Source organism: Puccinia triticina, chromosome 1A (assembly GCF_026914185.1).
Source record: "Puccinia triticina chromosome 1A, complete sequence".
In the NCBI taxonomy this organism is placed as follows: Eukaryota; Fungi; Basidiomycota; class Pucciniomycetes; order Pucciniales; family Pucciniaceae; genus Puccinia; species Puccinia triticina.
In genome coordinates, this window is record NC_070558.1 from 6,759,610 (window position 1) to 6,783,495 (window position 23,886).

General features: G+C 48.6%; 2 protein-coding genes across 2 annotated transcripts; one reads left to right on the forward strand and one right to left on the reverse strand.

Moving 5' to 3' along the window:
• Nucleotides 1-8,981: 8,981 nt before the first annotated feature.
• On the forward strand, nucleotides 8,982-10,081 carry PtA15_1A742 (uncharacterized protein; the record flags this gene model as incomplete). Its single annotated transcript, XM_053165801.1, has 4 exons — nucleotides 8,982-9,126; nucleotides 9,241-9,305; nucleotides 9,388-9,601; nucleotides 10,077-10,081. The coding sequence occupies 4 exons, from the start codon at nucleotides 8,982-8,984 to the stop codon at nucleotides 10,079-10,081; spliced, it is 429 nt and encodes a 142-aa protein (XP_053016956.1).
• A 574-nt stretch (nucleotides 10,082-10,655) lies between these two features.
• Nucleotides 10,656-11,852, reverse strand: PtA15_1A743 (uncharacterized protein; the record flags this gene model as incomplete). Its single annotated transcript, XM_053165802.1, has 6 exons — nucleotides 10,656-10,764; nucleotides 10,850-11,174; nucleotides 11,258-11,314; nucleotides 11,393-11,488; nucleotides 11,574-11,627; nucleotides 11,717-11,852. The coding sequence occupies 6 exons, from the start codon at nucleotides 11,850-11,852 to the stop codon at nucleotides 10,656-10,658; spliced, it is 777 nt and encodes a 258-aa protein (XP_053016957.1).
• Nucleotides 11,853-23,886: the final 12,034 nt, after the last annotated feature.

Genomic DNA, 23,886 nt, shown 5'->3' on the forward strand with positions numbered 1-23,886 from the left:
GGACGACGAGATACAGCCTCCTCGTCCGCAAGGGATCCCTTCCGGGAGACGAGGCTGTTGTAGCCTCGTCCTCCGCGAGGGATCCGGACGACGAGGCTACAACAGCCTCGTCTCACTGAAGGGATCCCTCCCGGACGACGCGCTACAACAGCCTCGTCTCCCGGAAGGGATTCCTCCCAGACGACGAGGCTACAACAGCCTCGTCTCCCGGAAGGGATTCCTCCCGGACGACGGCTACAACAGCCTCGTCTCCCGGAAGGGATTCCTCCCGGACGACGGCTACAACAGCCTCGTCTCCCGGAAGGGATTCCTCCCGGACGACGAGGCTATGCTGTAGCCTCTTCGTCTGGACGACCCAAACTCCGCCGCATCCGGGGGAGCTGGGGCGGTACCTGGGCAGGTACCGGGCTGCCGCACCCGTTTTACCCAAAAAACAGGCACCCGCGCGCGGGTGCGGGGCGGGTGCCGGAGGTACCTGCCAACGGGTGCCGGGTACCTGCCGCGGGTCCAACGGTAGATTCTCTGAGAAAGGGTGACCAGAAGGGATAAAAGACCTAGGGTAACAGGTTGTAATGGGGACAGTTGTGCTGGGGCGTTAAGGGAAGTGTTGGAGGTTGTGATTGATCAAGAAATAGTCCTTTTGAAGAAAACCTTAGGAGAGGATTATAGCCACAAGACTTGCAAGCAGATTTTTGGAGGTATTAAGAGTCTTTAACAACTGATGAATGCTTGGAAGACTGCTAGAGAGGGTTTAGAGGATATGACTGCTATACTGAAGTACTAGTCATGGATAAAATCTAAAATCTGGGGGGAAAAGGGAGGCAAGAGCCTCCTTATATACCCTTTTGAGGTAATGTAAACTTGTTGTTGGTAGAGTGTTCCAAAACACTCTTATTTTCTTCTAACCTAATTCTTTTTTGTAAGTAATTTCCTTATATTTTTAGTTTAATATTAGTGTAAGGGTCTGTTATTCATAATGATAGGACTGAGTTTGGCCCGCACCTGCGCTGCTCACTACGTAACATACTGTGCCTGTGCTGCTCTATCTCTGACACTCTCAAAGAGGAATCACTCTCAGTGAGATGTATACCTGCTCACCAAGAGGAATCCCTCTTGATGAGCTGGGATAATAGATATGTACCATAATTTCTTGCCAAGAGGGATCCCCTCTCAGAAAGACCCCTCTCTTGGAGGCAGGTATACATATATCAGCTTGCCAAGAGCTTAGTTCAAAGTCAGCGAGCAGGCTACAAAAAACAACAAAAATTACTGTTGTTACCCACCAAAAAGACCTGTTACCCGCCAAAAAGACCCAGGTACTGCTTCTGCGGTTGCCAAGTAACGGTATGAGTGTCTGTTTTGAGAGAAAAAGGAAGGTGGTACCTTCACTACTACCTTGGTACTGATTGCCATCTACTTGCAGTGAAAATCTGCACTGCTGCAGGTTTTTAAAACTTTTTCCCAGTTGCTGAACTCCAAGATTTGACAACAAAGTTTAGCACCCGCCATGAAGATGCTCTAACACACAGGTCATTGCTGGAGCAGAGGCTCTACCCACATGTGCCACAGGGCTTGTACCTGGGTACAGTGGAGGACTTCCTGTCACAATCTGGGACTCGGGAGTGATCTGGTGTTATAACCATAACTTGATGAGTAGATTGCTAACTGGGGAATGTACAATGTGGGGAGGAGAGCTTGAAGATAACCTCCTCAGGAATGGAAACCCCTGGCGAGTACAAGGGGGTTTACAAGGTTGTAACATTATCCCCCGTTTAAGCCCAGTCCTTGGCGGATCCGGCTGTTTCCCCGGGCAGCATTAAAAACCCTGGCTGTTGGGAAAAAAAGCTTGCCCTCCTACATTACTTCTGTTTCTGTCAACGTCTTTTGTGCTTGTTGGCGGCGTCGGGGAATCTTGTATTGAAGTTTTCGACCAACGTCTTGCAGTTCTCGAGGTTTTCCTCCGGTTCCCAGGAGTTCTCTTGAGGCCCAAATCCTTTCCAGCTGACCAAATACTCCTGTTTCTTTCCTCGCCCCTGCCGGTCAAGCACTTCTTCCACCTCCCATTCGTCCTCGCCGTCAATGCCTATGGGCCTGGGTGTTTACACTTGTCGGCTTTCAATCAGATCCGGTTGGTGTTTTTGGAGTAAAGACATGTGAAACACCGGGTGTACACCTCTCAAAGAAGATGGTAGAGTCAGTTCGTAAGCAGACCGTGAGATAATGTTAGAAATAGGAAAGGGGCCTAGCCATCTGTCGTCCAGCTTAGGGCATGGTCGGGTTGTCGAGATATTACGGCTGTTGAGCCACACCTCATCTCCAACTTTCCAGTCCGGATTGGCCCTGACCCGCTTGTCGAATTGATGCTTCATTGATTCCTGTGCGCGTTGAAGGCATTCCTTCAGTTCTTCTTGGACCCGGCTGAGGTGTTTGAGGCGTTCTTCGACCGCCGGTAGGCACTGTTCAGGTGAGGGTATTCGCCCATAAGACAGGTTGAATCCATAATTAGCTTTGAACGGCGAGATGCCGGTTGATGCATGGTCGTGATTGTTGTGGGCAAATTCGGCTGTTGGGAGCAGTGGTGCCCAGTTGGTCTGATGGTACCCAACAAAATGACGCAAGTATTGTTCAATGGCTTTGTTGGCGATTTCTGATTGGCCGTTGGTTTGGGGGTGGAATGCTGTCGAAGGGCGGATTCTGATTCCCAGCTGCTGGTCCAGTTCTCTTGTGATTTGAGAAATGAATATGGACCCTCGATCGGATATTATTGTCTTCGGCGTACCGTGCAATTTCCACACGTTGTTGAGCATTAGATGGGCCAGGCCTTCAGCGTTAAGTGTTTTGCTGCAAGGGATGAAGTGAGCCATTTTCGTCAAGCGGTCCACCACTGTCAAGATACTATTGAATCCGTCCGAAGTCAGAAGATCGGTAATTAAGTCATAGCTGATATCGGTCCATGGACCTGCTGGAATTGGAAGGGGTTCAAATAGTCCAAAAGGCTTCTGCGTGCACGGTTTGCTCCGTTGACAGGAGTCGCAGCCGTCGACGTAGCGGTTGACGAGTTGCTTGATGGAAGTCCAGGTAAAAGAGCGCTGAATCAGGTTGAGGGTTTTAGCACGTCCGGGGTGGCCGGCGAGTTTTGAATCGTGATGACTTCTGACGATCTGATTTCTCAATTCCGTGTTACGTGGGACAACAACACAATGACCGTAACAGAGGAGATTGTTCCTGACCAATTAACGAGATAACTTGGGGTTCAAGCGTCTGGATGCCGGTGATTCGACCGATTTCAACAGTGTCATGTAGTCGTCATCTTCAGGCCCGGCCTCCCGTATTGCTTTGACGATCTCCGTGTCTGTCAAAATATTCCCGGAAGAAAGAGGCTGGCCAGCTGAGACAGGCACCAGTGAGGACAAAATTGAATCACATTGCGGGGGTGCTAATGTACTATTAGGCTCTGAAGAAGAGCAACCAATGAACCCATTGGGAGTACACACCCCATCGTCAAGTTGCCTAGCTTCCCTCGTGGGATCCTTGTCCGTCAATGAGGGTTTTGTCGGGCATGACGAAGCTGCAATGGAGTCCAAACCAAGGACGTCAAGTTCAAACCAGTAGTCAGCGTTATTTAGGTCCACCGATTCATCAACAAAACAGGCTTCAAACTCGGCGATGGCGGTAAATGTGTCCGGCCAAATGTTCTCAGGTCTGAGTAGTTGTCCAAATGACAGTTTCTCTTCCTTGTCCGGGGCCAGGTCTGGTCGTCGGGACAGCGCGTCAGGGCGCGCGGCTTCATGGACCGGTCGAAAGACAATGTCGAAGTCAAAACAGCCGAGTAATTCAGCCCATCTGGCCTGCCGTTGGGTGAGTCTCTTTGTGGTCATGAAGTGCTCAAGGTTGCGGTGATTGGTGTAGACAATGGCGTGGAGCCTGTGCGGATTGCCTTCCAGGTACTGTCGCCATTCCTTGAACGCTGCCACTATCGCCAGTAATTCTTTGTCAAAAATCTCATAATTGCGTTCTGCTTTGATGAGTGACCGTGACAGGTAAGCAACCGGGTGGAGGAGGTTGTCTTTTGGGCAAACCTGGGACAGAACAGCGCCTAACGCAAAGTCCGAGCAGTCACACTCTAGGATGAACGGCCGGCACGCATCGGCGATCTTCAAGATAGGTGCCGTCGTGAATGAAACTTTCAGGTGGTCAAAGGCAGCTTGGCATTCCGGAGACCAACTGAATTTTGATTTCTTCTTGGTCAGATTGTGGAGGGGTCGTGCATCTCTGGAAAAATGATCAATGAATTGCCGGTAGAAATTTGCGAATCCAATAAACCATTGTAGCTCGGTGATATTCCGGGGTGGGGACAAGTCAGTCACGGCCTTGACCTTAGTCGGATCCATCCGGAGTCGATTGTACAAAATTGAAAGCCCCAGATACTCGACTTCGCTCTTGGAAAACTCACATTTTTCGGGTTTCAGCCACAGGGTGTGTTTGCTCAACGTTTCAAGTACCGTCTTGACTGCTGCCTCGTGATTGGATCCCTTCTTTGTATAGATCATGATGTCGTCCAGGTAAGCCGCCACATCTTTCCCGATTCGGCCCAGTAGAATATCCTGCATGAAATACTGAAAATACCCAGGTGTGCCGGTCGGCCCAAACGGCATCGTCAAAGGAGCAAATTGCCCTGAACAACAGATAAACACCAGCTTGTCCTCGTCGCCCTCAGCAACACGGAGGTTACCATACGCGTTTCGTAAATCAAGCTTGGTGAAAGTGTCGGCGTCTAAGAGGCTGTCGACCAGATCCATTGTGAGGGGCAGTGGGTACTTGTTCTTGACGGTCACAGCGTTGAGTTTCCGGTAGTCGAAGCATGGTCGAAGATTGCCATCCTTCTTCCCGGCGAATATGACTGGAGCCGCCCATGGGGAAGTGGTTCGGCAAATAGTCCCGTTCGTAAGCCCTTTGTTGATCAGGGTGTCCAAGGCTTCATTCTCAGCGGGGGACAGGGGAATGATCCGGCTGGCCTGCGGCACTGCGCCTGGCGTCAGCTCAACCCTAAAGTCGTATCGGCGGTGGGGGGGTAGGCCTTGCGAGGCGGATTTCTGGAACATCCTGAGGTACTGGTGGTATGAGGCGGGGACAAGCTCCTCAATGGATTTGGCGGGTGTCTGCGCGGCGGCCCGGGCGGCCAGACGGGCGGAAGTTGACCAAGACGTCCGGGCGGTCAAAAGTCCTATAGTATTAGGGGAAGCGCACTGGCTAGCTGAAACTGGGCGGTTGGAAGGTTGGCAAGACTCACAATGCGGGGGTGCTAGCGTGTCTTCCAACTGTGTTGGATGGGTAGACACACACCCCCTCGTCAGAATCCTAGCTTCTCTCCTGGGCTGGTCCAATGGGGAGGGTTTTGGCGGAGACGACAAAGCTGCACAGACAGCTGCAACAGGCAGCCGGGCGGTCGGGGGTTTTAAAGGGTGGGGAAGAGCACACTGGCTAGCTGAAACAGGGTGTTTCGAAAGTTGGCAAGACTCACAATGCGGGGGTGCTAGCGTGTCTTCCAACTGTGTTGGATGGGTAGACACACACCCCCTCGTCAGAATCCTAGCTTCCCTCCTGGGCTGATCCAATGGGGAGGGTTTTGGCGGATATGACGAAGCTGTAGAGACAGCCGCATCGGATGGGAGAATACGGCGGTTAGTCCAGTTGATCAAGTGGCCATTGCGGCGCAGCCACGGCATGCCGAGGATGCCGTTGTAAGAGTCTTTCAGGGTGGTGACAATCATGCGGGACGGGGTGGTTTCATTTTGGAGGGTGACAGAGAGTTCAAACGAGGCGGGGCGGGTCAATCCGTCAAATCCGGAGACGGTACGGTGGGTGGGTGTAGCGTGTTGCAGCAATCCGAGGCGGCGGGCGTAGGATTCACTCAGCACGTTGTGGGTGGCTCCCGAATCAATGAGAAAAGAGGGAATGAATGTGGCTCGTGGGACGTTAGAAATTGAGACGGCTAACGACAAGAATAATCTTGGGTCAATTGTATTGCATTTAAAATTCAACTCGCTAGCGCCGACATCTACTCTAACAACAGTGGGTTTACTCAGATTAGGCACATTGATCAGACCTGAGCTTCCCCATTTTTTGACAAGCTCGCGTTCTCATTGGTCGGGGTCGCTTGATTGGCACGGAGCGTGTTGTTTTTGGCTTGGAGTGTGGCGATGCGGGCAGTCGAAGACACTTGCTGGCGTCCCCTACCGTCCTTGCACCCGCTCGAACAACCGCGGGAGATGTGACCCTCTTGCCCACAGCGGAAAGAAAGGTTCAACTCGACTCGGCGGGCTTGTTTGGTGTGGGATAACGGGATGCGCTTGTTGGTCTTCTGTTGGAAAGCGGACAGGTCCATCGCGTTGGGGTCTGGGGCTGGGTTGCTGGAAGTGGAGGGGGAGGGTCTGGTGGAATATTGGTTTGCTATCCCCTCAATGGTCTGTCCGGCCCTCAACACCAACGCCTGCATATCTTGCAAGGTTGCAAAAGCCACGCTGCTCATAACTATCCCCAGCTGGACCTTCTCCTTCAGCCCTTGTTGATAAAGGCTCATGAGCGGACCGTCGGCCCATCCAATCGCGCGGGCTTGCATGTTGAAAGTCTGGGTGTAGGCTGACACGGTCCCTGTTTGGCGGAGGCTTCTTAAGGCGATCTCGGATTTCTGCTTGCGGTTGTGGTTGTAGAAGCTGGCCGAAAAATCGTTGAGGAAGTTCTGAAATACGATAGGTTCGCCTCGGACCAGTTTTTCCAAGTACTGTTGGGCCCAGGTTGCCGCATAATCCGTTAAGAAGGACACCGCAAAGGCGACTTTAGTGGAGTCGCTGGGGAATCGTTCGGGGAAGGTGATTGTGTGGAGGCCAATCTGGCTGATGAAAGCTTCGGCTAGGGCGCCACGGGTCCCGTCGAACGCCTTCGGTTTCGCAAGAACAAGGGCGCTGGGGGCTGGCGCTGGCGCAAGGGGTTGGGCAGGTTGGGCTTGGTTGTCGACGTTGGCGGCTTCCGCGATCCGGGCTTCGGCCAGACGGAGTCGTTCCTCGACAGCCACACGTTGAGCCCGCTCCTCATCCATCCTGACCCTCATCGCTTCCAATTGGGCGTTGAGTGCGTCCATGTCGTCGGGAGGGCGTCGGCTTTGTCCAAAGAGAAGAGAGGTCGAAACCGTTCGAGGTCAGCGGGTGAATGCTTTGCCAAGCTCACAGAGGGGGACGTAAAAACGTAATTTTGTGAAGGACGTTACTGCCGTATGACACGGGCTGCCCTTGCCACAGTGTACCCTAAAACCTTGGAACGCGTTTTGGTCTTGGGTGTTTGCTGGGGGGGTCTGAGGTTTGCTCCGCGGGCCGTCCGAGTTGTTGGCTAGCGGGGAGTGGCGGTATTGGTCGGCAGAGGACAAAAGCTGTCAGGTCGGTGGAGGGTGATGAAGCAATAGGGTAGAGTCTAAAGTAGAGGATCGGTAAAGTTTGAGGGTGATGGATAGGGTTCAAAGGGGAGGGGGTTTTCTGGAGGGCTGTTCTACGGCGTTCCAAGGCTGTTCCGGCGACGGCGGCTGTCCTTGAACGGTGGCGGAGCTGAGGGGATTTGGAACGGGAAAAAAAAAATTTATAGAGTTAGCAATATGTTATAACCATAACTTGATGAGTAGATTACTAACTGGGGAATGTACAATGTGGGGAGGAGAGCTTGAAGATAACCTCCTCAGGAATGGAAACCCCTGGCGAGTACAAGGGGGTTTACAAGGTTGTAACTTCTGGGAGGCTCCCAGAGTCCCAAAGCCTATATTTCCCTGCAAAATTTGGCTCAGATCTGGGACTGGAAGGCGTTCCCAGATTTATGGGAAGTCCTTGAGTGGATGTACATATCTATTTATGCAATAGGGAGTTTCATAGTTGGCCTGGTGCAACCTGCATGCACTTTTTTAAGTTGGCATTCAAGTCATATCTTGAACACCAAGTTGCAAAAGCTCATGCAATTTGCACATTGCAACTCACACTTTACATCAACCCACAGGCCTTCTGGAATCTACATCAACCCACAGGCCTTCTGGAATCAAAAATGCATTTTTTCAAGCTAATGCTCAAGAAAACCCCTGAACATCAACTTGCAAAATTTTGTGCAAGTTTCAACTGGCCAACTTTGAATCCTCCTATCTATCAAATTGACCTTGGGATCTCAAATGATTGACAAGATTTTTTTTCCAAGCTCCTCTTCTTTTTTTTCTTGAGGCGTGTATCCTCTTTCTGAGCCTGAAAGAGGTGTAGAAATCCTCACCACATTTTTTTTTCTTCATGTCAAGTCATGCGGTAAAGCCAACAGCATGGCTGTGGGCAGGCCACAAATGGAGGACTTCCTGTGCAATCTGGGACCCCCGCAGATCTTGTTTTAGACCCAAAAAGTCTAGATTTTTGCAGGGAAATTTATCTCTTTGGGCTTGAGATCACATCTGGGAGGCCCACAGATCTTGCAGGGAAGTCACCCAATATTGTGGCTGCCCTGCCAATTTTTGACGTTGGCCGGCAGCCAGCTGATCTGGCGAGATAGCGCGAGGTCAAGCCAACAGGCGGCCACCCAACGGATTCAACCCGGTGAGTGCATAGAGTTTTCGGCGGTATCGGCTTGAGCGGGTCGGATGGTCTGGCCAACGTACTTTCGACCCATCCCCGACCACACTTTGCACATTGCTTGCCTGCGTATGCATGCGTGTTCTGTTATGCAATATGCCAAACCCACACCAAACCGAACAGCGCTAATTTTTCCACTGAAAGCCGTTTGACACTCGAGCCTTCGGCCCGGCTTCGTTCAAATACAACCACTCGAGATTCAACAAGCACTACTCTCACCGGAACCAACGACTCTAGAAGAATCCACACTCACTCGCACGTCGCCAGTCCGAGGTTCACAACGAAAACAAGACGTAAAAGAAAGACAAAAACCCGAACAGAAGAGCCACAATTTTCATGTCTGGACGGGGTGGTTTCAGAGGATCGGACCGTGGTGGTCGTGGAGGCGGTGCCCCACGTGGAAGAGGCGGAGGTGGGTTCCGTGGCGGTCGAGGTGGCTTTGGCGGTGGATTCGATAGTGGACCTCCTGCAGAAGTCTTCGGTCAGTGCAATTAAAAATCTGGGTCTTGAGCAAACACTGGCAATCTGATTATGTTTTTTATCGTTCAAAATACGTGGGGTTTACATTCGATTTATTGATTGCATTCTTTGTTAGAGATGGGATCGTTCGTCCATGCTGTCGAAGGGGAAATGTTATGCACGTCAACAAATGGATCAAAAGTTAGCCAAATCCTAAACGCATCCGACAGACTCGAGTTTTGATGAAAGATTTAATCTGATCTTTCCGAACTCTGCTGATCAGGTCCCATACTTCAATGCGCCGATATACCTAGCCAACAAAACGACGATAGGCAAAGTTGACGAAATTCTGGGCCCAATCAACGAGGTATATTTCACCATCAAGATGAGCGATGGCATGGTAGCGACTTCCTTCAACTCCGGCGACAAGGTCTACATCGCCGGTGATAAACTTTTACCCATCGAAAGATTCTTACCTAAACCACCCGGTGAAAAAAGTGAGTCCTTCTCTGTCCTCCTTACCCCCTCATCTCGATTTATCCATGCCTTAGCTCATAATTACATACTCATATCTCCCTGCTACAATCCAAGTTCCCAAAAGAGGTGGTGGTGGTCGTGGAGGTCGTGGAGCAGGAAGAGGAGGACCAAGGGGAGGGGGACGAGGCGCGCCACGAGGAGGTGGTCGAGGGTTCTCGAGGGGCGGCGGGGCAGGTGGTGGGCGAGGGTCCTTTCGTGGTGCCAGTTCGCGAGGCGGTGGCGGTGGTGGGGGATTCCGAGGTGGTGGTGGTGGTGGCTTCCGAGGTGGAGGTGGTCGCGGTGGTGGGGGTGGTAGAGGTCGGGGGTATTGATACACTTTTGCAATTTCATGAAAAACTAAACACGAGAACTCTTCGCGACGTAAACCGACGGCCCACTGCGCCACCTGGTGTCAAAGAAATCATTACTCACTCGCCATGATCTTTTTGGATCCAGCATAGGAGTCAATCTCTTAGCGAGTTCGACTGGGTGTGTAAGCTCAAAAATCAAGACCTCAGTACGATTGGGACCAGTTAGACCATAAGATGTCCACCTAGTGAATGGTGACTGTTGAAGGAGGTGAATTGGCGCTTCGACAGGGATCACCCGGTGAAATGCTTAGTATTGACTTGGATTGTAGACGTTGATGACTGGTACTGTGCCCTGACACATAGACCATTTTTGGTAGGATATAGTCGCTGGAGCCCCTCCAGTGTCTTCCAGTGTAATAATTTAATGTGTTTTTGATGACAAGGGCACGAAGCAAACAATAAAGCAGGCAGAATAGGCCTATTGATCACAATGGTTTCACTAGGTAGACTAAAGAAATAAGGCAAAATGATAATGAAAACTCAAACAGATACAAATCTACTCAGGAGATCGTATCATCAAAGCAACTGTGTAAAAGAGTGTGGTTCGGTGGCTAGTTTGAAATGTCTTGAGAAACAACATGAAGGATTCAATGAGGTCTTGAGCTGGGGAACAAGTACAGTGAGTCGACAACAAGGCAAGCTTCTTGGAAAATTTCCACGACGGTCATAGCGTGACAGCTCCGACGGCCATGATCCCAATGGTGACAACGAGCTGCGCCGAGTTTTTCAAGTAAACCGAGGAAGCTGATGAGGTAGTGTTGTCATCCTCTAACCTATTGTTGTTCAGAAAAGAATTTTGGGTTAACAAAAAGAGAATCCCATGTTCACAATTTTGAATTAAACATCAAGGAGACTCACGGAGCTTCATCTTGGCTTGCAGGAATAGCAGAGTATACAATTGTAGTACTGTTGGGCGTGCCAGGTTGAGAATAAGTAGGAGAACTGGCGACTACAGCGGGCTGGATAATTTGAGCAGCAATTGGGGTAACAGCTCCAACTTGAGCAACAGGCAGAGCCGATGTTTTAGAAGGCGACGCGTTGGCTGTATGGTTTTGGGAAACGATCGGGGCGGAAGGACTGGCGGCAACCGCCGGGACAACGGCGGCTGCACTGCTGCCCAGAGCACCGAGTACTGGGCCCGACTGGAGCACTGATTGCTGTGAGTCCACGCATCCCGAGCAAGCTGCGTCGGACGAAACGGCAACAAAATATACATACTTCACCATCAGGGGGCTGCCAGGTTCTGGGAAAAAGCGGTCACTCAACTGGCTTGGCCAGTTGGGACACCGGAGCACGAGAAAGAACCCTGTGCATTGACACAAACTAGAAATGATGAAAGGCATCAGATCCGAAAAACTGAGCGATAGATGAAGTAACTCCAGGCTTCTGAGTGAAACCTACTGCTATTGGTCGCCGAGGTTTGGCTGAAGCCAATAGTGCAGGTTTGACGCGTCGAAGACGCGGATGACTGCTGTGCCAAGGAGCAGCCATCAACAACTGCACTCGAAGGTGTAAACGAAGAGAAATTAATCAGCCTTTCATCTGCAACGTGCTTAGCTCTGAAAGCTGAGCTCAAGCTTACCAACTCCACCGGTACATTTTCGTGAGCAAACAACAGTTGGTCGATCACCGCAAGCTGTGAAGGTTTCAGGAGGATAAACATGTGAGCCTCGGAGAAAGCAGCGCGGAGTTTCTTTTTGGCAGAGGATAATCCATATGTCTTACTGGCAGACTCGGTGTTTGCTTGGGCATAGTGAGTGCAGGTCAGGGTTTCTTCCCCGATTATTCCCGCGGAAAGGGTGGGAATAACGGTGACGAAAGCGAACGTCGCTAGAATGAGGTTAGCTGTAAGACGTGCCATGATGGTGACCCTGTTGTAAGTGAATGAGTGAGGCTCGTTGGTTATAAGTTATATAGACGTTTTGTTTGGTTTGCCAAAAAGTGTGTTGGTTGGTGATGCTCGGTGCAAACTGGACTTCCATTTATAGCTCTAGTACCACGGGCCGAGTAGCCCCGGAGCTATGTCAGCGCCCAATAACGAATTCTTGGCTAAATTTATCAAAGTGATTGATGCTTTGACCTTCATATCTGGCTTGAGACTGAGGAGACCGGGCTGATGCGAATCTACCAGGAAAACTTCCTTAGGTCCCACAGGCACGGATAGCAGTTCTACAGCTAGGCGCTGGTCGCCATTCTATGGACTGCGCAAAGGTCTTGGGTGCGTACTCGACTGGAAAACTCGTATCAAGTGGTAACGCGCCAAGCATCTGATGAGAAACTGGGTCCTGTTTTCACTGCTTAAGGGTTTTCTATTTGGTTCACACTGTTCCTTTCAGGCATGGTCAATCCTCCCTTGAGTCAAGCTCGCGCTACCAATTGTTTTGTCGATCTCCTAGACCTTGTGTTTTGGATAGTTACAAGAGGGAAGGGCCTAACGGGCTAGCAGTTGGTCTCCAGCCATCACAAATAACAGCAATCATTTGAGGCATTTGCTGATGTGCTTTCGAGTCATGCGTCATACATTATTTCAAGCTCGCACACAGCTAGAGTACTTATGAGCTGGAGTGTAAACCAGTAGCTGGGTTACAAAATGTGGGATCAAGAGATGAACGATTTTTTTCCCTAACATAACACGACTCCTCCTGGTGCGAGGCTCCCCCAGACCCTCCGTTCGAGTGGCTTTGTGCAAGATACATAGCTTCTTTCTTGCGTTCAACATATTTAGAGCATGTTGCTCTCTGGTTTTTTTCACGGGACATCCCCGTCCTAGCCCGCGCTATGTGCTGACACTGTGAATGATCCAACATTCCTAACCATGCGGCCGAAGAAAGTGTCACAGCTGGCTGCCGTGGGCCGTTGTTCCGCTTTCTTATCTCATATGGCCTTGGGTGCGGCGATTAGGGCCAGTACGCCCAGTGATCAAAACGTCATCAAGGACCAGCAAGCTGGAGAGCTAGATCAGAACTGCAGATCGAAGTTGCCGCAGGTTTGGCCATCTACCCTGAGTCTTTCCGTAATCATCTGGAAGCCATGTTGTAAATAAACAACGATTTTGGGAATAGGTTGTCTGAGCATGCAGCAGCATGCGAATTTAAATTTGGTAGTCCGTAAATGTGAGCCGGTCGAACTCAATCCTGATTGACTACAGGGAAATAAACTCCGTTTGTCTTGCAGTGTTCAGCTCATAACACGTGGTTACAAAACGAAGCTCGTGAGTGATGACATGGGTCACGGTAAACGCAGAATGCCTTCTTACTTCCGAATCAATCTTGGGGTCTGATCTGCAGATCAGGTGACACTCAGCACTGCTCAGAGGTACGAGAAATAGACGAGAACAGATATAAAACCAGGAGCTCAGGACAGTATTCTCCCCCCCACCAAAGCAGATCAAGCTCTTCCACACAGAGCATCGATAACCACCTGTCGGCACATTATAGGTCAAGTCACTTTGCACCAAAACTCTCCGAGATGTACAGATCAATTAGAGTAGCTCTTGCTTTGCTTCTCTTGCAAGCTCTGGTCGGCCCTACAACCGTTGTGAATAGTCTCAGAGTAATCAAACCAAAGTCGTCTTGCAGGCAATCTCAATGCATCGGAAAATTTACGTGGGATCCACGATGTTGCTTGTGATAAAGAGCCAGATATGCATAATTCGTGTAAGTTTTTTATCCAGTGGTTACCTAAAAAGTAGTCGGATTAAAGAACTCACCGGTGGTCTATCCTTTTTTGTTCTCTACAGCGGATCGTTAACACCTGAAAGCCGGCTTGCTTTGACTAGGTCAACAAAACATTGTTCGCACATCTTCCGAACATACCCCTTCCCGTGGTCCGGTCCCGTTATCTCTCATAAATATTGAGTAGTAATAGTTTTGTTATCCACAGACGTCATTGGTCACCTTAGCTCCCCGGTGTGTGCTACTACATAGCAAGAGATTTCATCAATAAGCGCACATGAATTCCATTTGAATGAGAGTCAGACTAGTGAGCTGCCAATGAGCTGTAGTACGGACTCCAGCTTATACATAGTCTTGATGACTGAATGACCAGTTCCCGAGCTTGACAAGGCCACTTGGAAGGGGGTCACAAAGGTGAAGAGAAGAGATATCAGGAAATGGCAAGATGAGATGAGAAACTCCCCCAAGGGGAAATATATTTTGTAGGCATCACTGGAGGACTTCCCGTGCAATCTGGGACCCCTGCAGATGTTGGTTTAGACCCAAAAAGTCTAGATTTCCGCAGGCAAATCTAGCTTTTTGGGCTCTAGATCACTTTTGGGAGGCCCACAGATCTCAACAGGAAGTCATCCACTAGTTATATACTAAATGTATGTACATAGTTGGTTTGGTGAGAAACCAAAACCCATAAAAAGTGTATGAAACATGTGAAATAAATGACACATGAAATCATGTGTCATAACAGAACAGACTCTCCGTAGCACTGCCAAGCAGCACGGTGTAGTTATGTTACTTTACGTTCTCCATGTGATTTGTGTAACATAACTATCCTTGTTACAAGCTGCAGCCCATTATGTTACTAGTAACAGGGTCTTTTTTTGGCCTTGCACGTAACATAAAAGCCTCATCTTTTGAGGCCTTTACCCGCGTTATCCGCTGGATAACGCAATGACAAGCAAAAAAGGCCATTTTTAGCCTAATTTTTGTGCTCCAATTAATGAAACTTATGGAAAAAAATTGTTATTCAATTAATTGGATAACATAACTATTTTTGCGTTACACATAACAGTGATGTAACTGAGATAAATCCCATTATGTTACCGTTACATTAGTGTTATCCGTAAAATAGCTAACCTCAATGGTGGGCCGCTATGCTAAACTACACTATTTTAGCCCTAAATTTTAGCGTAGTGGCAAAAAGCACCGGCCTTTTTTGAATAGTTTTACCGCCCTGTTGGGGCAGGTCACAACTACTACATAAAGAACGGTGGGAATATTGAAATCCTCATTGTTGCGCAAGTACGTCTCCGGCCTCAAGGCCTGGCACATCTACCACTTCGCAAAGTTCTCAACTTGGAACAAAGCCCGGATTGAACTAATTCTTAAGTCTTTGGTACGGGTTGAAACCACATTGACCAAAAGAGCAACAAAACCCCCTGTCATATTGTGGCAGCTTATTGCCATAGCAATAATCTGTTTTGGGAGTAGCAATTTTGACCATGCCGTGGCAGATCTGGCCTTAGTAGCATTCTGGGGCTTGGCCCGTCTGGGCGAGCTGACATACTCAAAACAACACGGCGAGCTCTCCTGGACATCTCTACTGACAACCGACATCACCTTTTTGGTAGACAACACTGCGGGAGAAGTAACAACCCTCACTTCGCGTTTGGCAAAAACGGCCAAGCCAGAGACGCTGCAACTCATTGTCCTCACTAAACAGGCAGTCATATTATGCGCCGTAGACATTGTGGTAGACGGAAAAGTGGAGAAATAAAAAGTTTTTTCTATACCACATAAGTACTCATACTAGGCCTCAAGATGACACCAAATGGACCCCAGAAATGGATTCTACGGCCAATTTCACCCTTAGTCACCACTGGAAGCATCTCTGAGCCCCCTCCAGCGTGGAAGTTACACCTCATGGACACCTATCACACGGCCAGCCCCAGTAACCCAGCTGTCACCTGCCTCAACCCAAGTTTCACAGTACATAGTACACTTATACATATCACAGGATACAAACATACATCTCCCTGTCAGGCTACACTCATTACATATTAACTACATACACTCCTTTATATCCATAGTATGACATCATTTACACTGTTTCTGCAGCCTCAGACTTTGTGTATACACTAATTCCCCCTGTATGACAGCTCATGCAGTCTACTGTCACCTCATGCATGCGTTAGAATTTTCTGTTGTATATTCTGACATCATGTATGCACCCCTGGCATGTTTAGAATGTTCTGTTGTATATTCTGCCACCATTCATGCGCCCCTGAGGGGTTATGGCATCATTTGTATCTACTCTCACCAGCTAAAATCCCTCACCCTGTTGTCTAGATTAGCTGAAACCCTAACCCACAAGCCCCTTTGGGGTTCCACTTTTGTCTATAAAAGGAGCTCCCTCCACCCCCAGTGGTCTGCTCCCCAGTTTCTCACCCAGAACTCACAAGTCACCCAACACTCATCCACACTCAAATCCTAAAACCCTTATAACAATAAACTCAAACCTTATAACAATAATTCAACCCTTATAACAAAGTAATCAAAACACTTACATGTTGCCAGTCAAACAGATTTCATCTGGAAAAGACCAGACCTATCACTTAATAAAACTTGCCAAGCTGAGCTTGGTGGGTCTTGTTGACTGATAACAGAAGGGCAGAGCTTGCAACTCCACCATACCCTTCACCATTCAGCAAAAGGGTTTCATTACCACTTTTGAGTCTTTCAAGGGAGTCCCCAACGTGATTGTGATAATCCTGTTTGATCAAACCACGTGTAACAAAATTCAATTCAGCTCAAATTAATCGCCAAGGAATCTAAATCTTACCAGTGACAAAAGGATCAAGCCATCAACAACTCTAGTACAGACAGCGGCATATTCATTTATTCCGTTGAAGAACTAGTCAACTTTTGGACTATCTAAGGAACCAATTACGAACCTCTGAAAGGAACACATAACTACCTAACCTGAAAGGAGTGTTTCGAAGGAAGCAGCTAATTATATAGCCAATTATATACTGAACAACGGTGTGTAGTACCTAAGGATTCAGATAATTAGGATACTGTTTGAAGAACCCTCCCAGCACGGTAAAGTTATTTATATCATATTTAAAAGAAACCCCCCAATTTGCCCTGGTAAAGAGACCAGAGACCAGATATTATTGTTTCTTTCCAGAGCACAGTAACCATTACCTGAGGATTGGAATATTAGAAAACTAGGAATCAACAGAATCAACATGAGTCTACCGTTTAACACCTAGAGATGGAAGAGGGATTTGCTCTTGCAACACCGTTTAGAAGCAGAACATTGGCAGGAACTTCAGGAACACTTTAGAATTTGGATGCACAGAATCCCCCACCGCCCCCAAAGAAGGAGAAAGGGAAGGGACCTAAAAATTTATACAGGGATCAGGAGGAGGAGGACTCAGATGGAGATCAACAAACCCAGGATATTCCACCCCGGCAGACAACACCTTGACAGAGAGCATCAGGGTATGGGATACACAACACTGAAAACAACAGAGAACCTATGTTTCAGCCACAATTTCAACAAAGACAGCCACCAAGACCCCAGGCACCAAGGCGGTTTGATCACCCAACAAAGCCAGTCATTATAAAAGATCCTGAACGCTTCTATGAAGGGAACCAGTTCATGAAATTCTTAACCCGTTTTGAAAGAATGGCATATGCATACGGAGCCTCCGACCACGACAAAGCGGTGCAGATCCTCCGATTCATTCAAACAGAAGAATTGAAATGCCAGCTTGAGGATATGGAAGGGTACAACGATTACAACTGGACAAAACTTTGGGCAGAAATGGTCAAAGCCTGGGGAGACCTGGATAACAGTGTCATGTATACAGTAGATGACCTGGTCAAAGTAGCAAAAGACCAAGCTAAAAAAGGGATCCCAAATCACCAGGAATACAAAGCATACCTGGCCAAGTTCACTCTGATCCTTAAATATTTAGTAAATAACAAACATATCAGCAAGAAGAGTGATGCAGGAATTCTTTTTCTGCAAGCCTTCTCAGCTGAAAGTCAAAGAAGCATTAAGCGTACCTTAGTCAACAACAACCAACTTCCTCAAGCCAAGGACGGAAGTAACAAAGCTCCTGAATGGGACGACCTAGTAGCCGCAGCAGAGACCAAGGTCAGGGTTGACAAAGGATATAATACGTTTACCAACTTTTCCAAGGCAAACCGTGCAATGCAGAAAGAGCTAGACACCAAAAAAGGAGATGGAAGGCGCCGAGATCAGATGCTAAGGGAAACCCCAAATGAGAGGACGGTAGAACAGAAATTCCAAGACATGCAACAGGAATTTTCAGCCCTCAAGCAACAGCTGAAGGCTGAATCCACCTCAAATTATAATCATCAGGCTCCATTAGAAAAACAGGAATACAATAGGGGAAACACCCGACCATCCACCCCGGTGTACAACACTCTGGTCTGTTATTATTGCAAACGTGAAGGGCACTCCACAGCCAGATGTCCAGAATATCTCAAAGATGAGGAACAAGGGCTAGTCAAGCAAAATGGGAAGGATTGGTTCCTACCAGACGGTCAGCACATACCTTGGATACCCTCCAGACCAATACGCTCCGTAGTGGCTGGTGCATCAGCAGATCCTAACATGCAAGAATCTATACAAAGGTTAGCAAAATCCCGACAAGAAGGAAATGGTAATACCCCAACAATGAAAGCCTCAGTACAAACCATCCATTGGAGTCCTCCTACTCTAGGAGCCAAGAACTTCATAAAAGCCCATCCTATCACTAGGTCAGAAGCTCAGAAGGGTAGACGAGGGGTCAGGATCCAAGAACCAGAGCGGGAAGCCATGGATATTGATCAGGAAGAGGAGGAACCGGATAACACTCCAAAGGACACCCCAAAAAGGACATCTGAGAAAGTTTGGAGCCGAGAGCGGGTACCAACAATCCTGAAGAAGGACTCACCTGAGGAAGCACTACTACAGGATTTGGATAATGTGAAAATCCCTACCACCTTTGCACAGCTAACAACAATATCCCCCTCGTATGCAGAGAAAATCATAGCCAGGTTGCAGGAACGCCTTCCCGGAAAAAGCACTTCTACAACTTATATCAAGACAGAGGCAACTAACATATCAGCACCAATGTCCATACCTGCGGAAGAAGAAGATCTCTCAGATTGTGCCCTGGGATATGTAACTGCAGAAGTTGGGGGAGAAAAAGTAGACTTCATGGTGGATTCAGGATCCATGGTCAATGTCATTCCTTGATTGGTAGCGGAAGATTTAGCGCTGGAGTCAGTAATAGTGAACATACCAATGCAAGGTGTGGGTGGAGCCAGATGCGACATCACAGGAGTAGTGGAAAACTGTTCAATACAAATTGGCTGATTCTCCGGGCCAGTGCATCTTTTCATATCACCAAAGGCTCAAGATTGCATTCTAGGACGACCTTTCCTCTTTGGCCATGGATGTACCTTGGAATACCATGAAACAGGAGAAACACTCACTTTCCAGGGAAGCAAAGGAAGACAAATTTCAGTACCATTGGCACAAACTGGGCAAGGAAAAGGCCGGGATAATTGGAAGAACCTTAGCACAAATGTCATCAGGCCTGTTCCTCCCACCTGTGTCAGCAAAATTCTTTGGTTTGAAACCGAAGAAAAATACGGCAGGATCCTCGGTTTGGAACCAAAGGCAATGCAGAGCTGAATGAGCCCATCTCAAATGCAGCTCACCCAGCTCAATTTTGCAGTGGTAATTTTTGTGCACTGCCACACATAGATCCAGCTCACACAGCTCCCCTGGCAGATAAAAATCCAGCTCAGGCAGCTCCCCCTGGCCTGGTTGAATACAGCTCAGGCAGCTCCCCATTGCAGGGTAGAATACAGCTCATGCAGCTCCCCTGTGAATATACAGCTCAGGCAGCTCCCCCTGGCAGTGATAAATCCAGCTCATGCAGCTCCCCCGGCCAGAAAAACAGCTCAGGCAGCTCCCCATTGCAGGGTGAAATACAGCTCACGCAGCTCCCCCATGAATATACAGCTCACACAGCTCCCCCTGGCAGAAAAATCCAGCTCACCCAGCTCCCCCTGGCAGGGAAAAATTCAGCTCACCCAGCTCCCCTGTGAATATACAGCTCAAGCAGCTCCCCCTGGCAGTGAAAAAGCCAGCTCACGCAGCTCCTAGGTCATCAAAACCCAGCTCAGGCAGCTCCCCTTTGCAGGGTACAATACAGATCACGCAGCTCCACCGTGAATATACAGCTCACACAGCTCCACCTGGCAGGCAATATCCAGCTCACCCAGCTCCCCCCCGCAGGGAAAAATCCAGCTCACCCAGCTCCCCTGTGAATATACAGCTCAAGCAGCTCCCCCCTGGCAGTGAAAAAACCAGCTCATGCAGCTCCTAGGGAACCAAAATCCAGCTCAGGCAGCTCCCCATGGCAGGGTAGAATTCAGCTCATGCAGCTCACCCTTGAATATAAAGCTCATGCAGCTCCACCTGGCAGGCAATATCCAGCTCACACAACTCTCCCTGGTAGGTATGGTAGAATACAGCTCACCCAGCGCCCCTGTGAATATAAAGCTCATGCAGCTCCCCCTGGCAGTTTAAGAATCAGCTCCCGCAGCTCCCCCTGGCAGGGAAAAATCCAGCTCCTGCAGCTCCCCATTCACCTCACCCAGTTCCCCTTTTTAAATCCAGCCCACGCAGCTCCCCCTGGCAGGGAAAAATCCAGCTCACACAGCCCCCCTCCAAGTTGAGACTCCCCCTGGCATGCAAAAGTCCAGCTCACGCAGCTCCCCCTGTGAGATGAACGTACAGCTCAGGCAGCTCCCCCTGGCAGGGTAGAATACAGCTCACGCAGCCCCCCTTGCAGTAGAAAATCCAGCTCATTCAGCTCCCCCTGGCAGGGACAAATCCAGCTCATGCAGCTCCTCCTGTCAGACAAGAATACAGCTCAGGCAGCTCCCCCTAGCAGGCAAAATTCCAGCTCACACAGCTCCCCTGGGAAAATAAAGAGCTGATCAACCTGACCAGGCAGGTCCCCCTGGCAGGGTAGAATACAGCTCACGTCACTCTGCTTTGAATATACAGCTCATGCAGCTCCCCCTGGAAAGTTAAATTTCAGCTCTGCTTTGAATATACAGCTCATGCAGCTCCCCCTGGAAAGTTAAATTTTAGCTCACACAGCTCTACCTGGCAGGGAAAAATCCAGCTCAAACAGCTCCCCTTTGAATATAAAGCTCAAGCAGCTCCCCCTGGCAGGGAAAAATCCAGCTCACAAAGCCCCCCCCCCTGCAGTCAGGTCATGTAGCTCCCCTGGGAAAATCCAGCTCACACAGCCCCCCCTGGCAGAAGAAAATCCAGCTCTTGGAGCTCCCCCTGGCAGCAAAGATTTCCAGCTCAAGCAGCTAGTGTTTGGGAAAATAGAGCTGACACAGCCCCCCTGTCAAAATCAAGCTCAAGGAGCTCACCCTGGCAGATGGCCACCCTAGCAGATGGAAATCAAGCTCACACAGCTCCCCTAGCAGATGAAAAACCTGCCCACACAGCTTGCCCTTGAAAAACCAGATCTTGGAGCTCACCCTGGCAGATAGAAACGCAGCTCACCCAGCTCCCCTGTTAAAATACAGCTCACCCAGCTGCCCTTCCAGATTGTGATCCAGCTCACACAGCTCAACCTGGTAATCCACAATAACAGGTTGAGCTGCTCCCTGGTCAATATACAGCTCACCCAGCTCCCCCTGGCAGATGCAAATCCAGCTGACCAAGCTCCCTTGGCAGATAATAAATCCAGCTCACGCAGCTCAAGATGCAGATAAAAATTCAGCGCAGGCAGCTCTTCCACCAGATTAAAATCCAGCTGACCCAGCTCCTGAAGCAGATAAAAATCCAGTCCCCCTCAGCTCCTTGGGAAGATAAAAGTCTGGCATTTGCAGCCCCCTCTGGCAGGTGGAAGTCCAGCTGGAACAGCAAATCCTGCTTGTACAGCTCCTGTAGCAGATAAAAATGCAGCTCACCCAGCTACTCCTTGCAGGTTAAATACAGCTTCCACAGATCCCCTGGCAGCAACGCTGAAACAAATACAATACATGGAGTGTATGTGGTAAACGTTTTTCATTGAAGATGGAGACCTACATGTCCTATTTTTTGTTTTCAGCCATCATATATTTCAGCATTGCTGGCAGCTGAACATTCAACTCATGCAGCTCAATCTGACAAGTAAAACTCCAACTCAGGCAGCTACCCCTGGCAGGTAAAATTTCAGCTCACACAGCTCTCCCTGGCAGGTCAAAGTACCACTCAAACAGCTCACTCTGGCAGCTCAAAATACAGCCTATGCAGCTCTGCTGGCAGGTAAACCCATGTTACCAGCACTTCTCAGCTCTACATCCTGTAGCAGGATATAAAACAGATACAGAACAAATTATCATGCAAAGCAATCAGTGGCTATGTAATAATTTTCTCAGAAGAAAAGTGTAGCTACCTAGTTCTGTCACAACCAAAAATAAATCCCAGTGGCATATGCTTATGTTCATCTTGATCTTTTTTCTATCCAATGAACACCATATTCCTTCCTTTATGTTCATTGAGTGCAAACATGCTTTTTCTGCTGCATTTATCAAATTACAGATCAAAATTCAAAGCCATGCAAAGGGGATCAGAACTTTTCCTGCAAATTTTGATTTTACAAGAAATTTTAAATTGGAATTGACAATGAGGCAATTCACGCATATTATGGGTGGGTGAAGGGGTGGATTTGTTTCCAAGTGAACCTGTTATGTCATTAAATTTAGCTGCTGGCAGACACAATTTCACACTTTCACTGTACATGCTATCAGGAAAAATAAATCACATTTCCACCAATGATTGGGATAAGTACCACATGCTGATGATTGATGGTTGCTAACCCACAAAGTGTTAATTAATGATAGAAAATTTGTGGTAGCCTTCAGCAATGGTAATATCACAATACTTGCAGGCAGCTATCATGGGGCACACATGGTGCACAACCACCATTTTGTAGCAATTTTGTGCTTATTTTTCACTAAAGTAGTGCACTATATTTACAAAGAAAGTCCACCAAGACATGCAGCTACATCCCAGAGGTTTTGGGCATATGAACTAGTGCAGCAGAGTGCACCCACAGCCAGCTGTGCTAATGGCAGAGCTGCACTTTTGGCAGGGGCAGCGCTTCACCCTTGCTTTATTTTATGTAAGTTTGTCCAGGTTCCCAGCCCAGGGCCCCGCTCCAAAAACCAAAAACACCCAGAGTCCAGCTCCGAAAACCAACAGCACCCAGAGTCCAGCTCCGAAATCCAAAGACACCCAAGTCCATCTCCAAACACCCAAAAGCTCATCCAGATCTGTCTCTACCCCAGTTTACCCATCTTAAACTCCAGTTGCACCAACGAAATGGCTTCAACCCGTTCATCCAGAGTTCCACCCCCCCGCCAATCAAAAAAGCCCAGTTCCATCCGCGCCCCGGCTACGAACACCAGATCCAGAAAAACTTCAAATGCCAGATCTGGAAAGAAACCTTCAAAGAACCGATCCACCCGCAATAATGACGAAGAAATCAAAGAAGGCAGCAATGGAAATTCCAACCAAAGCCAAAATGGGGACGGTCAAGCAGGGAGAAACACCAAAGTTAACATCAATCTGGAAAACTTTGCGGACGAATTGCCCAACTGGTCAATACATCAACTCCGACAAACCCTTCACAAGAAAAGTGAAACCAATTCAAATAGGGTTCCACCCAATGTTCAAGACGCACTCACTCTGCTCCAGCAGAACTACACAAAAAGCAAACTTATTCTGGCTCTGATTGGCGATGTTAGTGAAGAAACTGTCAACAAAGCACTGTAAGCTTGTCATATTTTTTCATGAATTATTTTTTGGTTTAGAAGGCTGAAAATGTTTCTTGTCCCAGCGGTGAAAATAAACCCAAACGCCAAAAGAGTGGCTGGAATCGATTTCTTTCTTTCAGCCTTGAGAGTGCTAATACCCCAGGTGAGTTGAAATATTCTGTGGGGAATGCAACTGCTAGGTAAATACTAACACACTCCCTCAAGTCCCGCCACCTGGTTGCTCGTTTGGGTGGGAGGAAAGGAATGTTCACCTGGGAGAAGCATGGGCATCCCTTTCAGAGGCGGAGAAAGCAGTATTCAATCCACGAATTTTCCAGTTCTTCTCCAATATCCCCAGTGTAT